Source organism: Ursus arctos, unplaced genomic scaffold (genome assembly GCF_023065955.2).
Source record: "Ursus arctos isolate Adak ecotype North America unplaced genomic scaffold, UrsArc2.0 scaffold_1, whole genome shotgun sequence".
Taxonomy (NCBI): Eukaryota; Metazoa; Chordata; class Mammalia; order Carnivora; family Ursidae; genus Ursus; species Ursus arctos.
In genome coordinates, this window is record NW_026622763.1 from 71,586,299 (window position 1) to 71,602,040 (window position 15,742).

General features: G+C 35.2%; 1 protein-coding gene across 1 annotated transcript in view; it reads right to left on the bottom strand.

The window, feature by feature from the left end:
- Positions 1-15,742, bottom strand: part of DNAH7 (dynein axonemal heavy chain 7) — a 255,447-nt gene that overhangs the window by 61,379 nt on the left and 178,326 nt on the right. The window contains exons 48-49 of the mRNA XM_057316048.1: positions 11,519-11,673; positions 2,547-2,737 (exon numbers count right to left, since the gene is read on the bottom strand). Of these exons, the coding sequence (XP_057172031.1) occupies positions 2,547-2,737; positions 11,519-11,673 (346 nt within the window). The remainder of the gene's footprint in view (positions 1-2,546; positions 2,738-11,518; positions 11,674-15,742) is intronic.

The following is a 15,742-nucleotide window of genomic DNA, read 5'->3' on the forward strand; positions in this document are numbered from 1 at the left end:
ATGCCTCCTTTCCACGTGCCTTCCATGTCTGCTATACTGAATGCTGGTGGAATCCCACGCACTCCAGCTGTGAAATGTCTGCATGTGCTTCAGCTCTGGCCACTGAATGGGAGACTCTATATTTCCCCACCTTTCCTAATAAGAGAATTTGAGAATATTCCCTCCACAAGAACAGAGTAATTCCCTTTCTGTAAGAAAATGTCCTACCTGTGATCAGAAAGTGTAAAACAGTTTCTTGCTATGCCCCTAGGAACGTGACCCCCTCCTCTGCCCAATCTTGGCACCTTCTCTGTGGTGGTTTCCTCTTGGTTAAATTCCCCCCCACACTCACTTGACCTGTGGTGGGCTTTGGATACCACTAGGAATAGGTTACATGAGCATAATCATACACTTAGATGGGAGAATAAGAAATTCCTGAAATCGAGCAATTAAAAAAACCCATTAAATGTTATTTTGTAATTCTCTAGTGCTTTGTCATTTATTCATGGGAAAAAATAAAGCTTTCAAGAGATTTTTCCTCTTGACATTAGAAACCAAGTACACAAGTTGTATTTGCTTTAATCCCCAAACCATAGTCATAATATTGAGGGAAATGTATGTTTTACAAACTTTACCTCACTGTATTCAGACCCAAGGAGGTATTTATTCATATTCCATTAATGCTGGATCTTTCAAGATCAAGATTTTGTAAATCTAGGCATTTGCTCACAAATGACAATAAACATTGAAAGAAATAATAACAAAGAAACATTTCAAATTATACAGCATATGCTTTCATAATTTCGTTTTCATTTAGATTCAAAAGGATTATAGCAGCATGATATCATCCCTTGGGTACCTAGAAAGCAAAGGTACATAAAAGACCCTAAAAATAGGATTTAGAAGAAGTATTTTAATTTGTAAATGAAAGCAAGTAACTGCCTCACTATGTTTTCTAATCCCTGTTTAATCAATCCCAGCAATTAAAAATAATGAAACAATATGATACCCTAGGGATCTTAAGGATTTTAATACTGAATCAGTTTCCTCCCCAGAGCAGTTTATGACTTCTACAACTAGTTACTCCTGAACTAAGAATTGTTAATTATTTCTGAAATTTTCATAGATCTTACTGAAAAGTAAAAATGGTTTTCCATGTCATCTATTAAAAAAAAAATAACACAGCTTTGGGATTTTAACATTTTCTCTTATGTTTCATTCTTTCTCACTTATATTTAAAAGTTAAATAATAATGCTAATCGTTAACACTCATATAACACTATGTGCTGGGCCTTATTCTAAGCCTTTACGTAGATTAATTTATTTAGTCTTTCATACCACTCTATGAGATGGATATTTATTATTCCCATTATCTAGACTAGGGAATAGAGGCACAAAGAGATTAAACAATTTGGTTAATGTCACAGAATTGGCAAATGATAAAGCTAGAATTTGAACCAAGGTAGTCTGGCTTCAGATTCCATGTTCAGATACTACCTCTCCTAATAGATAGATAATACACAATTTTTAGGTGTTTAGATAACAGTTATTTTAATTAGTTAAAAATAGCGCAAAAATTTCCATATTTGAACACTGTGTTTTTAAAACTAACCTCAAGGGTTACCCCATTTCCCTCAGTTTTCTTGGCTTCTCCAAATGTCCAGCCTAAAGTATGTCCCCAATTCTGAGCTCCTGTATTTTCCTAATCATAAATATAGTCACCTAACATACACATTATTTACAATGTAAACCTCTTGAGAGCAGTGACAATGTTTATTCATCTTGGAGGGAATGAATTATGTCATCTTTCTGCTTCCTCTGCCTTTGTAGAGAGAGGCCTACATTAATTTAAATATTTCCAATAAAGGACAGTATTTGAACTCCCTAGCTAAATCCTGTCTCCCATATGTAACTTTCAAAATCTGAATCAACATTTCTTAATGTCCTCTCCTGCTAGCTTCTGTAAATGAAAGTTAACCCTCCCTCCCTCACTCATTTCACAAACATTGATCAAGTGTCAAGATTTGGGAATAAAAAATGGAATGACCTCCAGGAATTCAGTCACAGATCAACATCTCAAGTAATTTTAGTCATTGACTAAAACTTTAAATTAACTTTGCTCTTGAAAGGAATTTCTAGTATTTTCAAAGAACCACTGATGAAAATCAGTTCTTTTAAGTAATTATATAAAGTCAGATAGCAGCAACCTTATTCTGAGAAAGAAGAATGGATTTTTGTTAATTTCAATGCCAAGACTTAGCATATTATCATTTATTACAAAGGAAGTGCATATATGTCATCTACTCTTAACAATGAAATTCTAAGAATAATAATTATAGAAATTAGATTCTCAAAGTCTTTTTTTTCACTGCATACTGAAGGCTCCTTTATTACTTACATGCACATACAAAATAAACATTTGGAAATTATTATAGCAATTTCGGGAAATGCCAAACAAAGACAAAATCTATTTTTCTTAGGAAGACCTTTTCTTCTTATGCCTTAGGAGGAAAATAGAGTTGTTAATTGTAAAATTCAATATAGAAATATTCACTTTAGATACTGGCCTTTACTGATGTTTCAGGAAGATAATGAGGGTTTCTTAGCTTGGTGGTAATATAGAAGCGGAAATCTGGTGCGTATTCAATGGTAGAGTCCCCAAGTCGGATACACGTACTGCCACCCTGCTTAAAAGTCTGTTTTAGTAGAAGAGGTTCCAGAATAGGATCTAGTTCTTCTCCAACATTTTCTAGCAACACTGGAGTAAGATCGGAAAAAGATGCCATGTTATTTTAAATATTGACTGTAAACGTTCAACCCTCCAAAATTCTTTCAGCTTCTAGATTTCTGTTATTCCTAGTTACTTATAAAATTATTTTTGTCTTTGGAGTATAAGGAAATGATGTCATAAAAACTATCAGATGCCTGCAGGATGGGCTGAACTGGTGGGTCTCTCCAGTCCTTTTGCATCATCCTTCCATACTTCTTGGCTATAGTCCTACTCGGGGCTCCCCACCTGGTCTGCCATTTTCCGTCTGAGACACCAGATAATAAGCATCTCAAGTTGTAGTTATTTAAATGGTTATTATATTTTTAATTATGAAAGTAACTCATGATTGTAGAACATGTGGAAATGTTAAACGGAAATGTTAAATGGAAAGAATAAAAGTGTTAAATAAGGAGGCTGTTAGACTGAGTTGGCTGTAATGCTTTGGTGACCTAAGTAAGGAAACCAAAATCTACGCTTATAAAGGTCTCAAGGTTACAAAGTCAAATCAACATCGAAATCCTAAGGATAACCCAATACAAATAGCCAATGAGGTTTTAAGCTATTGCCAATCAAATAATTTCCTTTCTTTGCTCCCTACTTGCCCTCTTTCCCCAGCTCTGGTCAGTGGAGCACCCTAACCACTTACAGTTTGGCAATGCCCAATTCCAACTAATTTTTGCTCAAATAAACTCTTACAATGTTTAGTATGGCTCAGCTTATCTTTTAAGCGTTTTACATAATTGACTCATACTCATATATAGGTTGATAGAAAAATGACACAAAACTATGTTTAATAATTATTTGTTGAATAAATTTTCTTCTTCAATATTTTTATTAATCTTTTTCTATGCACAATTGAGACTAAACAATATATCTAATTGTGCATCCTAATTATTTTGCTCGACATCATACCATAAATATTCCAGTTAAAACTAATAAACATGCTTTTACTTACTGCATAATAGTCTCATATTAATTTTATCTCATTTTTAAGTCAATTCTCTGTTATTAGATATTTGGATTGTTTTCCATTCATAATATAAATAGCACTGTGTAAAAATATTTGTGCTTAAGAATATTTTCCTGTGACAGCATTCTAGAAGGGAAATCCCTGGATGAAAGATCAGTGACATTGTTGAGGCTCATGATACATTTGCCAAATTGGTCCTACATTTTGGTGTTTGGGGTGTTAATGCAGCCAACCTTGACTAACGGTGTTTCACACAAGTCCTTTGACGGCCTGGATGTGCAGTTTTAATGGGAAAGGGGGAGCTTAGGGCATCGGGATGACAAGTATTTGAACTTCTATTGCCGTTAAAGTACAGACATACTCTGCTCCTTCCCAGAGATTATGCCTGGCTTAATGAATTCCTAAAATTGTCTTGTCAGTTTCCTTCACTGCTAAGATCTTAATTAACCAAAGCAGGCACGTCAGATGATTTTAAAATTCATTTTCATTTTCTCCTTGAATAAAATGATTATTTTTCATAGTTAAATAATATGAGTGCATTATAATGGATTAAATACATTAATCTATTATTTAGATTGCTTCCATTTTTCTATTGTTAATAATGCTACAGTGAACATCTTTTTGAATAAACCCTTGTGTTCATCTCTGATTACTTAATCAAGCTGGAGTCTTAGAAGTGTAATTAATTTAAAGGCTTTTTATATTGCCAAATTACTTTTCTGAATGGCTGTAGAAATTTCAGAGTTGCAGTGAGCACTCTTTTTTTTTTCTTTTTAAACCTGTTTTTATATAATATTGTACTTATAAATGCCAAGCACCATGTTGACATTTTATTTTCTCATCCTCAAATGCTTTAAAAAGAGCATGGACTATTGTTATCCCAGTTTTACATATGGGGGAACTGGGGCAAGGCAACAGGGCTAAAATTTTCAGTTAAATCAGCTAGTAAACGACAAAGGAGATACTTGCACTGAGCAGGGTGGCTCCTTCTACAGCTCCCTTAACCACCATGCGAGATGGCCGGCAGTAAATACTGTATTCAGGACTTTTACAACTTGCAAGGTAAAAAATAGTTAAAATTTATGTTCAAGGCTTAATGTTTTAGATGCTCTTTGTCTAATTACATGTTTTCCCTCTGTACATTGTCTATTAGTATACTGGCCCATTCTCCTATTGTGTATGTTATTTACACTTCGGTACAGTTCCGAGATAAAAAAAAAACCCACAATGATAATGACATGAAAAAGAAGGACTTCATATCCCATGTAAAGGGAGCCTGAGGTAATCAGTCCAGGGTTGGGAAGACAGTGTGTCTGAACTGTCAGAGATCCAAGTTGCAGCCATCTTGCTCCTTCACTCTTCTTATTACATGGCTTTGATCTTTTTGGCCAAAATGGCCTTTCAAGTGGCATCCATATTCCAACCACCAGAAAGAAAGAAAAAATAGAAAAGGAGAAAACATCCTTTAAGAAGATTTCCTGAGAATCACAAATGACACTTCCACTGATACCTTGATGGCCAGACCATAGGCACATGATCATATACAATCACAATGGAAGTTAGGAAATTTGTTTCTTAACTATGAATGCAATGCTGTACATAGAAACACAGGGGGCACCAATAGGTATCAGGGAACAAATATCATTCATTGTCATAAAGTGCTAGTTTCTAAAGCTTTATTTGTATCTTTTAACATTATTGTAACAAATAGCTCCCCCCTTGCCCATTTCCTGCTTGTTTTCAAATTTGTTTACACTTCTTTTTACATTTTTTCCTACTTGTAGAAATATTCAAACCTTGGTCAGGATCACCTGGGTGGCTCTGTTGGTGGAGCACCAGATTGGCTCAGGTCATGATCTCAGGGTCGTGAGATCGAGCCCCGCATCAGGCTTTGTGCCCAACACCAAGTAGGCTTGGGATTTGGGATTCTTTCCCTTTTCCTCTGCCTCCCTGCCACTCTGTCCACTCATGCTATGTCTCTAAAATAAATAATAAAATCTTTAAAAATTTTTTTTCAAGCTTTGTTCAAAAGTAAAAAGAACGGTACACTGAACTTGATATACAAATCATTCAGCTTTGACCCTTGTAAATTTAGCCAATCTTCTTTCACTTCTTCCTCATCTCATCCTGGTTTATTTACAAACAAATCCTAGATATCATAAAACTTCAGCTTCAAATATTTGACTAAGTATCTCTGAAATGTAAAGACTCTTTTTAAAAAATTGCCACAGCTTGGGGCACCTGGGTGGTTCAGTTGGTTAAGCATCCAACTCTTGATTTCCACTCAGGTCATGATCTCGGGGTAGTGAGTTTGAGCCCCACACGGGGCTCCCTGCTCAGCAGGGAGTCTGCTTTAGATTCTCTCTCCCTCTCCCTCTGCCCCTACCCTTCCCTGCCCTCTTTCTCACAGTCTCTAAAATAAATTTTTAAAAAAATTGCCACAGTTTAAAAAATTATCAATGATTCAAAATTTAATCAAATATATGGCAGGGAATATGTTTCCACATTGTCTTAAAATATTTTAATTTAAAAAACTTTTTAATTTATTTCTTATAGTAGGCGCCACACCGAACATGTGGAGCTCGAACTCACAACCCTGAGATTAAGAGTCACATGCTCTACCAACTGAGCCAGCCTGGTGCCCCATCTTTAAATATTTTTATTACAGTTTGATTACTTAAATATAAATAAATGCAATAAGTTCCATAAATTATATTTGCTTGATGGTCTCTTAAGTTTAATGCTTCTTGGCTTAGCTTATAAATTTTTAGAGTCAAATCTATTAATCTTTTTCTTTATCAATTGTGTATTTTTTTAGAAAGTTCTTTCTCAAAGGCAAATCAGTTATTCCCCTATGCTCTTTTAACATTTATGTCTTCTATTTTTTCTTTCATATTTAATTCTTTAATTTATCTAGAACATATTTTGGTGTGAGGTGAGACTCTGACTTAATACATTTTTCTACAAAACCACTGTCAACACCATTTGCTGAACGACCTGTTATCTTTCCATTGGTTCATAATGTACTTTATAATGCATTGAAGGCTTTATATATTAGAGTTTATTCCAGAACTTACTCCAGTTAATTGCAAACTCACTCTTCTGAATTTTTATTGGCTCTTTTATTTCTTTCTTCTAGGTTAACTTTAGCATTATTTCTAAAACATGTATTTCTGAAAGAGCTGACATGTTTACAGCATTTAGTTTTCTTACCAGACCAAAAGAGAGGTCCTACTCAAATCTTCGCGCTTTTCTGTGAAGTTTTGTCTTTTTTTTTTTTTTTTTAACTATGCATTGCTAGTCACGCTAATTTTTGGTTTTTTGTTTTGTTTTGTTTCCTACTCACTGGTTGACTAGAATCAGTACACACACAACTTTTTCTTGGTTGTTACTTTTAAATATTCTTTTTGGAATATCTCTACTCCATTAAATTCCTTTATCCTAATAGATTTTTAGCTAATTTTCTTTGATATTCTAGATGAAATATATTATCTACAAATAAAATATTATTTCCTCTTTCCGAATGTTATTGCACTCTCATTTTTTCTTATTTTATTGCAATGAAAAGAACTTTCCTAATGATGTTAAGCAACAGTTATACTAAATATTGATTTTTCATTTTTATTTTTATATGATCAGATTTTTAAAATCTATTAATTTGCTAGAATAAGATATGAACTGGAAATTCTGTTTATGAAATTTTTAAACATTTTAATGTTGCTTAATTGCCTGAACTTTTATTAACAGCAATTTTTTGAATAAAATCTCATCTTTATTTTTCCCTAAAAATATATTCTACAATTTCAGCCCCTACACTATTTATTTCCTATTTTGAAATGGAATTACGAGTGCCTATACTAATATGTATGAATCTTTTTCAAAGCTAAAATACATATAAAACTTAAATATTATAAACTTGATTCTTTACCCCAAAAGTGAAAACTAACAGAATCAAGTCTTATGTCTGTTAAGTTTTCTATAGCATCCTGATTTCAAAGAACTCTGTTCTCAGAATTGAATATTTACTATATTTTAGCCTCAGTGAAAAATCAAAAGTATTCTAAACTTAAAAAACAGGAAAAAGAACACAAATCTATAGGTACATGAATTACCACAGAATGTTATCCTTAATTTAACTATTTTAATTTGACTCCTTTAACTTTTAATTAGATCAAAATATGTTTCAGGTTAAAATACAGGAGCAAAAATTAATGAGACAGGCTTTTTTTTTTCATATTTCTATCATCAAAGTTAACAATATACTGGTTTATGTAAAAACCCTTCCTCATTTCCAAATGTCAGCTCATCACAGTATTTGCAAACCTAGTGGGAAACCAAGATTGGAGACCAAACACATGCTGCTAGTATCTTTTGACTAAGGCAGAGCATCTCACTAAAAACAGTTATCCTTACTAAGAGACATATGAAAGAAACCCAAGTATTCCTTTCATATATAATTTTCACTTAGGACAGCAACTGATATCAGGTTTTTTTAAAATTATGAATTATCTACATTATTCTATGTTAGACTTCAAATTAATAAAAAAAAATCTTCTGTGTATTATGTTCAACAGTGTAGCATATTGCATCCAGAGGAGATTCAATCATTTTGAACCACCTACTGGGCACCGTCAAAGAGCTTGGAGGTGAGAAGCAGTTACGTACATAATAATAAGGGCAATAGTAGAAATTTGTAAAAACTTCATTATTGGCATTTCATTGGAGAGGTTGAGATGTCACAGGAAGAGAGGTGTTTGAGCTGTATCTTAAAGGATGAACTTAAACGAATTCACCAAGTGGATGGAAGAGCACAGAAAGCCAAGAGATATGAAGCGATGCCAGGTCATACAGACTCCCTGTTCCCGTGCACCCCATACTCCCGTGTTCTAACCCTCATCACACTAATCTTGGTCTCCTTCTTTAAACCAAGAAGCTCCAAAACAGCAGAGACCAACTCTGTCTTGTTCTTGCTATGTTTTCAGTGGCATGTGGTAGTTGCAAAACAAATATTTGTTAGGTGAATGAATGAGCAAGCAAATGAGCAAATGAAGGAAAAGTTAAACCAGAAGCAGTTTTGCATGTTAGATGCAAGGGGGAAAAGAAAGCACAGTGCGAGGAGATAAAGGGAAGGGAGGCTCAGGTATGACAGATATTGTTCTTAAGGCAAAGATTTTTTTCATAGAGTTAATGAAAAGTTATTCAGAGATATTCTATACAAGTTAATGTCTTTTTAAAATTTTGTCTTATTTTTCCAGCTTTATTGAGGTATAAACAAATTGATCTATCAGCAATATTTATACAATTAATAACCTATGCACAACTTATTAACTGATGTAGCTAATATAGATGTATCTGTATTTTCTAGAACATTGGCTTTCAAACTTTCCTTTGCAAGCAGTAGGATACTTTTTTTTTCCAAAGAAGATATTATCTTAAAACTTAATATAAACAGAGGAAAGGGAGGCCTGCTCTGGCTGAAGCAGAGGCAGGTGGAGGAAGAAGAAAACCCCTGTCTTCTCTACCCAGGCTGCCAACAAGGGATGACGCATCAAAAGCTGCTGTTCTGGAATAGGCCAATACCCAAAATAACTTTTAAATGGAAGTCTTCAACTGCTTATGTTTTAAAACTGTAACAGTAACCAATTCTTTTACTTGAAGTTCCGATGTAAAAACAGTTATAAAATCTGCCATCTGTTACTCTTTCTATAATAGATTTAAAATTTTCACTTTTCTCTGATGACTAATGTTAGAAGGTATTGTAAATAATTATTATCCATTTTTAAAATAGTTCATCCCCAAAAGTAGGTTAAAACAACTGCGAGTGGCCCAGTAGGCACTGGACAAAGGCAGAAGACTTGGGACTAGTTTCAGCACTTCCCTTAACTGGGGGTACAATCTTGGTTAAGCCATGTAACTAACATCCTCTAGCACCTCACTTACTTTGTTAATAAAATGAAGTGATTGGAATTACTACTGGATTTCATATTTTTATGGGCACAACTCCAAGTAAGAAATACATTTTAAATTTTGATTAAGCACATACTTACATATGCATATAAAACTTCAAAAATTTCATGAACTAATGTTTACCTTTACTCCATGCCATGCAGCCTAATATATTCTACTCTTCTCTACTGTGTTTCATTGAAAAATGCTGGTCATGACCCATTAAAAGTTGATTTTCTCTCCCACAGTTTGGAAACCACTAGACTCATTGTCTCTATGGCCCTTTCTTCTCTAAAATGATGGAACCTAACATCAAGATCCATGACTGAGATTGTAGGATCTCAGAATGTCAAGCATGTGGTAGATATTAAATGATTTGATTTTTTTACCTTATCAAGGAAATTTGACCAAGTGAAATCAAGTAATTTTAATTAAAGTATTTAAGGTGCCAATTCTTTCAAGAAATCTTCCCTATTTCTCTGAATTCTCATAAACATCTATGTCTTTTTTATTATGCTAATATAATTAAAGATAATACTAGTATAATTAAAAGAATATGCATACACCGCATAGTAAATCTCCAACTAAGGAACAACATACATCAAATTTCTCAGACACTACCATAAGTACCCAAATCACAGTAACTCTTTTCTTCCTCACACTATATGGTCAAAGTACAGATGGGGAAACTGAGTCTCAGAAAGATCACTGAACTAAACAGTGACTAACAGAGACAACTACTCTAATTCCAGAGCTAGTGCACCTACCCATAACAGCATAGTGGTTCTAACAAGGGTTAGTGACATAAGTCCACTTTCTGTGTTTATTACAGTTAGTTATACTGTTATACTATGCATATTGTCTATACACACTATACATATTGTCTGATGCTATTAAACAAGCAAGATAATCATGTTTTCCCTTTTTCGTGACACCTCTATCACTATACTCTAACAACAGTTGGTTGAATGAAATACCATTTGAATGTGTGTCTGTGTGTCCACATACAGAAACACAGATTTTGTAGGTAGACTTGGTTTTTTCATTTCATATGTACCCTAACAAAACCTAAAATTTATAATATTTTAAAGATTAGCTCACTATTAATACGCAAAAATAAAATGTCCATAAGCCTACCCGATACATTTGTTGTAATTCTTCCAAACAGTATTAGCTCTAATAGCAACTGAAATTTGCTAAACTTGTTGTAGGGATAAATATGTTGTAGTTTCCTAACGTTAACATTTATTTATTTGGTCAAGTAAATAGTTCAAATTTGATAGATAATATAGATTTAAAATGTGACAGCCCTGATTTATTAAATCGTAAATATTTCATTTTGACAAATGTGACATGTGCATGGTGCTTTACTAAAAAATCTTTGTCATGTTTCTAATCTCTCCATTGTGGCAGATAATAGTCAGCCATGTGAAATGTGTATTCACTTTTCTGCCACTTTGGTAGGACAACCGAAGGAAGAATAAATATATAATTGGACTAATGTTGTGTTAAAATACTTCTGGCATGTCAAGTGGCCCTTTTAATTGCAGAAGCGGAGTTATAACAAGCACTGAAGAATGGCAAAGCACAGACAAAAATGAAAACAGTTACATTAGAGGATGCATCACAAATGAATCTTGGGACAAAGAAAACAACCTAACCCGCGAGAACAATAGTCTCTCAAGTTCCTGATTAATTATCAATAAGTAATGAAAGACATAACAAAGTCATTATTTATTGAAGACGAGTCTGACACAAATATCTTTTTAAAAAAGAAAAAACCTACATCCTTTCGGGTATTCGTGCCTTCTCCAAGCATTTCTGTAACGTACACTTATTATTCACTTACTTACCAGGGGTACCAAACTGGATGCAATTTTCCAGAGTCCTGACATAGTCAGGATCGTTTAATTTAATCAGATGAAGACTATTGGTTTTTTCCATGTTCTTGATCCATTTATTAGCCTGACCTTGAGGATCTATCATCAGAGGCCACCTTCTTGCATTCCTAGAAGGAGGGAAGAGAGACAATGCTGGCCAAGTCATGATTTGTCTCTAGGCTACTTAATCACGCACACATCACGTTCTTATAGCTTATGCTTTACAGTAATATTTTACTTTTTAACTTGTTTTGAGAAACTGTGATCTTATAGCAAAGACATTTATATTGAGCAGACTATTAAAATGACAACTCTAAAAAATCATCTGGCAAACACAAGTTTTTTTCACTCCTTTTGGAAAATTACAATTCTTTAAAGGTTAAATTACATTTTTGAAAAAAAAATTTGCTGCTCTTTCTAGTTAATTCAGTTAATTAACCATCAAGAATACTGCAAATTGGGAAAACTCCAGTTCTTCACTAGGTCCTGCCCTTCATTAATTACTCCTGTGACCAGTCACTGCCATTTCTTGGCTTCAATCTGCTAGCATTTGTACGAGAGGGAAAGAAAAGGATTGAAACATCATCTCTCTCTCTTTGAAATCTAGACCATTAAAGATAAAATGGTTAAAAAAAAAAAAGGTAAAAGGCCTTATCTTAATCCTCTAACCTTCTTGGATCCTAAAGTGTTAACACAACTGTTGATCCAGGATTCATTTCAAACAATTGCATATTTAATGTCCTGTTTGTAGTTCATTACATATCTGTGAGCTTCCTGTGGACAGAAATATATTCTCTGAAAGTCAGTTTTTGCACTCTGGGTGAGCTCATACTTCCTGCTGTATTCTCACCTCCCTCTTTTATGATAAGAAAAAGAACAGTAAACTATGAGGCAGCCAGTTTATCTTCTAGGATATTATGGGGTCATACAGAGTTAACCAAGATCTGCCATTGCCAAATGGTATCTGACCACCTAGCTCTCTGCCTTTTGTGAAATCGAATCAGCGTTAAGATTATTGTTCTTTTTCTTGGAAGTTTCAGTAAACACCTGCCATAAGTTTGGCCACGTTCCTATAGATACTATCATACTCTTCAAAAGTGAGCACAGCAAATGCACACAGATTGTTAGAAGAGCAAAAGGAGAAAATAAAAGGTGACTGGGGCAAAAAAAACCCCAAAACAGTGTGGTGCTGAAACAGGGTAATTTATTTGATTTCATCTCATTATAATATGAATTTAGAGTTTTATTGGAGAATCTGTCCCGAATGGAAGTCACCATGCTTTTTAGCATTTAAGTTAGAACCTGGCATAAAATGCGCAGCTTATATTATAAAAAAGATAGTCTAGTCCCCCAGTATTCAGGTTATACAATGTAACAGTCAGCTTGAAACTGAATGACTCCCCCCTTCTTTCTGTTGCTTCCACAATTTTTAACCACGATACTCATGTTCACGCTGTTCCTTTGTCCAAAATGCACTTCTTCCTCATCCTTTCATGTTCAAGTCCTACTCATGTTTCAAGGTCAGCTCAAATGGTATGCAACACACAAAATACCACAGACTGTCTTAACAAAATTTATTTTCCCACAGTTCTAGAGGCTGGAAATCCAAGATCAAGGTGCTGGCAGATTTGTTTTCTCTAGAGGCCTTTTTTCTTGGCTTGCAGACAACACAGCTCTCTTGCTGTATCATCATGTAGGCCTTTCCTCTGTGCATGCATTCTTGGTATCTCTGATTATAAGGACACCAGTCCTATTGAATTAGGGCTCCACCCTTATGACCTCACTTATCCTTAGTTACCTCCTTGAAGGTCCTGTCTCCAGATAGTCTCATTGAGGGTAATATAGTCGACATACGAATGGGGGGGGGGTGGACAATTCAGTCCATACCATAATGTTAATTATATTTAGTAAGAAAGGAGACCAAAAGAGTAGTGTAATATCTTAAATGTAATAAACTAATAAAAAGAGAACCATATCCATAAGAAACTAAAGGGAGTGTGAAGGAAAATCAGAAAGAAATAAAACTTATAAATATGTAAGTTTCATTCTGCCACATTTTAGAAGTATTTTTAAGTTGGGAGGATTATGTGTGTTAGCATTTATGCTTCCCTAAAGAAACTGAATGACTCACTCTTCCTTCTGTTGCTTCCACAATTTTTAACCACAATACCCATGTTGACGTTGTTTCTTTGTCCAAAATGCACTTCTCATCCTTTTATGTTCAAGTCCCACTAATGTTTCAGGGTCAGCTCGAATGTTACGCAATACGGAAAGCCCATCTTGGTCTCTTTTCTCTCTGAACCTCTTTAGCAGTGCATCCATATTACATTTATGGTACTCTGATACAAAGATCACATTCTATTATGGTAATTTTACAATTTGTTAATGACATCACTCATCTAAATAGGATATTCTTTGAGGGAAAGGTCCACAGTGATTCTTCTTTATCCTTTTTCCCTAGATCAAATAAAGTGTGATAACTTCCTGGAAGGTAAACAACAAAAAGCATCTGGCAAACATCATACAAATTAAAGGATTCTAAAAATGCGCATTTTCTAAGCGGTCATCCCTGCATGGGGAATACCAGTCCAAAGAACACCATCTTGAATTTGGAGGAAGGACTCTGGTGCTGACCAACCCAGCCTAAGTCTGTCATAGCCTTTTTCTTTGACTGATTATAATGAAAAGTTGTGGATTAAATACAAAATTTTACTTAACAGATTCTAAAAAGTAAATAATAAAAAGTGAATGGGAAGAAAGTTAAAACTTGAGGAATGACCAATAAGGGGGTTGTGAGTTTCTTGCGTATTTGTCATCATTGTTGTTTTTTTCCTTTCTATCTTCTGGTTTTGGTCAAAGAATAGGCCTAATGGGGGAACTGGGCAGCAGGCACAGGTAGCAGAAACTCAAACTAGAAGACAGAAAATGATCATGTGTGAACTGGTGGGGGGGGGAAGGGGGGCAGGGGAATCTCTTTTTAATTCTGCCCCTATCTCCAGGTCCACCCCAGCCACAGAACTGTAATCCTGTGAAGAAGCAGGGATAGTACAGGCACTTACTACATGGAGAGAAGACCAATCTCTCTGGATAACAGAGCTGGGCAAAGAGATCTGTGCTCTGCTATGGTGTATAAGGCTGTCTCAGTCTGCTCAGGCTGTTACAACAAATGACCATCACCTGGGTAGCTTAAATAACAGACATTTTTCACAGTTCTGGAGGCTGGGAAACCCAGGAATCAAGGTTCCAGCAGATCCAGTGATTGGTGAGGGCCTCCTTCTGCTTTGCAGATGGCAGTCTTCTAGCCACCTCCTCACATGGCAAAAAGCAGAGTGGTCATCCCTCTGTGTCTCTTAAGGGCACTAACCCCATTCAAGACTCCACCCACAAGTCCCAATAACTTCCCAAAGCTGCATCTCCAAATGTCATCACAATGGTGACTGAGCCTCAACATATCAAGTCGGTGGACACAAAGATTTAGTCCAAAGCAGGGGGAACCCCAGTATTCTCCTTTTTTCCTCTTGCCACTTTGTCCGAAGTATGGACGTGTTGTGTGAAAGTGTGGGAAGCTGGAACTCTGAGGAAATGTCATTATTTTGGACAGAAAAATACAGAGAAAGGGGTCCTTGGGATATGGAAAGTAGGGAGAAATTCTGAGGGAGACAGACCCAAAGAAAGGACTCCCTAATTCAGACACGAGTACCAAGTTGTGCATATATAAAACAAATCCAAAGAAGCATACCAAAGGCTTTGAGCTATGATATAAACTCAAGTCCCAGACAAACCCCTGAGTAATGCACGCCGAGAAGTGTATCTAGACAGCACAGCAAAGGCTTGCAATTATGACCTGATATCAGAAACATCATCCACAGAAGGAAAGCAACTGAACCTAACCAAATTGTTTGACTACTAAAACAAAAATCAGTCTTATCCAGAAGATCTTAATAGGAACCAGAATTTCATTTTCCAAAAGTCCACGGTATAATCCAAAATTACTTGACATACAAAGAACCAGAATATGACTAATTCTCAAAGAAAAAGCGAGATGCTGGAATTACCAGAAAAAAACTTTATTTATTTTTTTAAAAGATTTTATTTATTTGACAGAGAGACAGCCAGCCAGAGAGGGAACACAAGCAGGGTGAGTGGGAGAGGAAGAAGGCAGGCTTCCAGCGGAGGAGCCTGATGTGGGGCTCGATC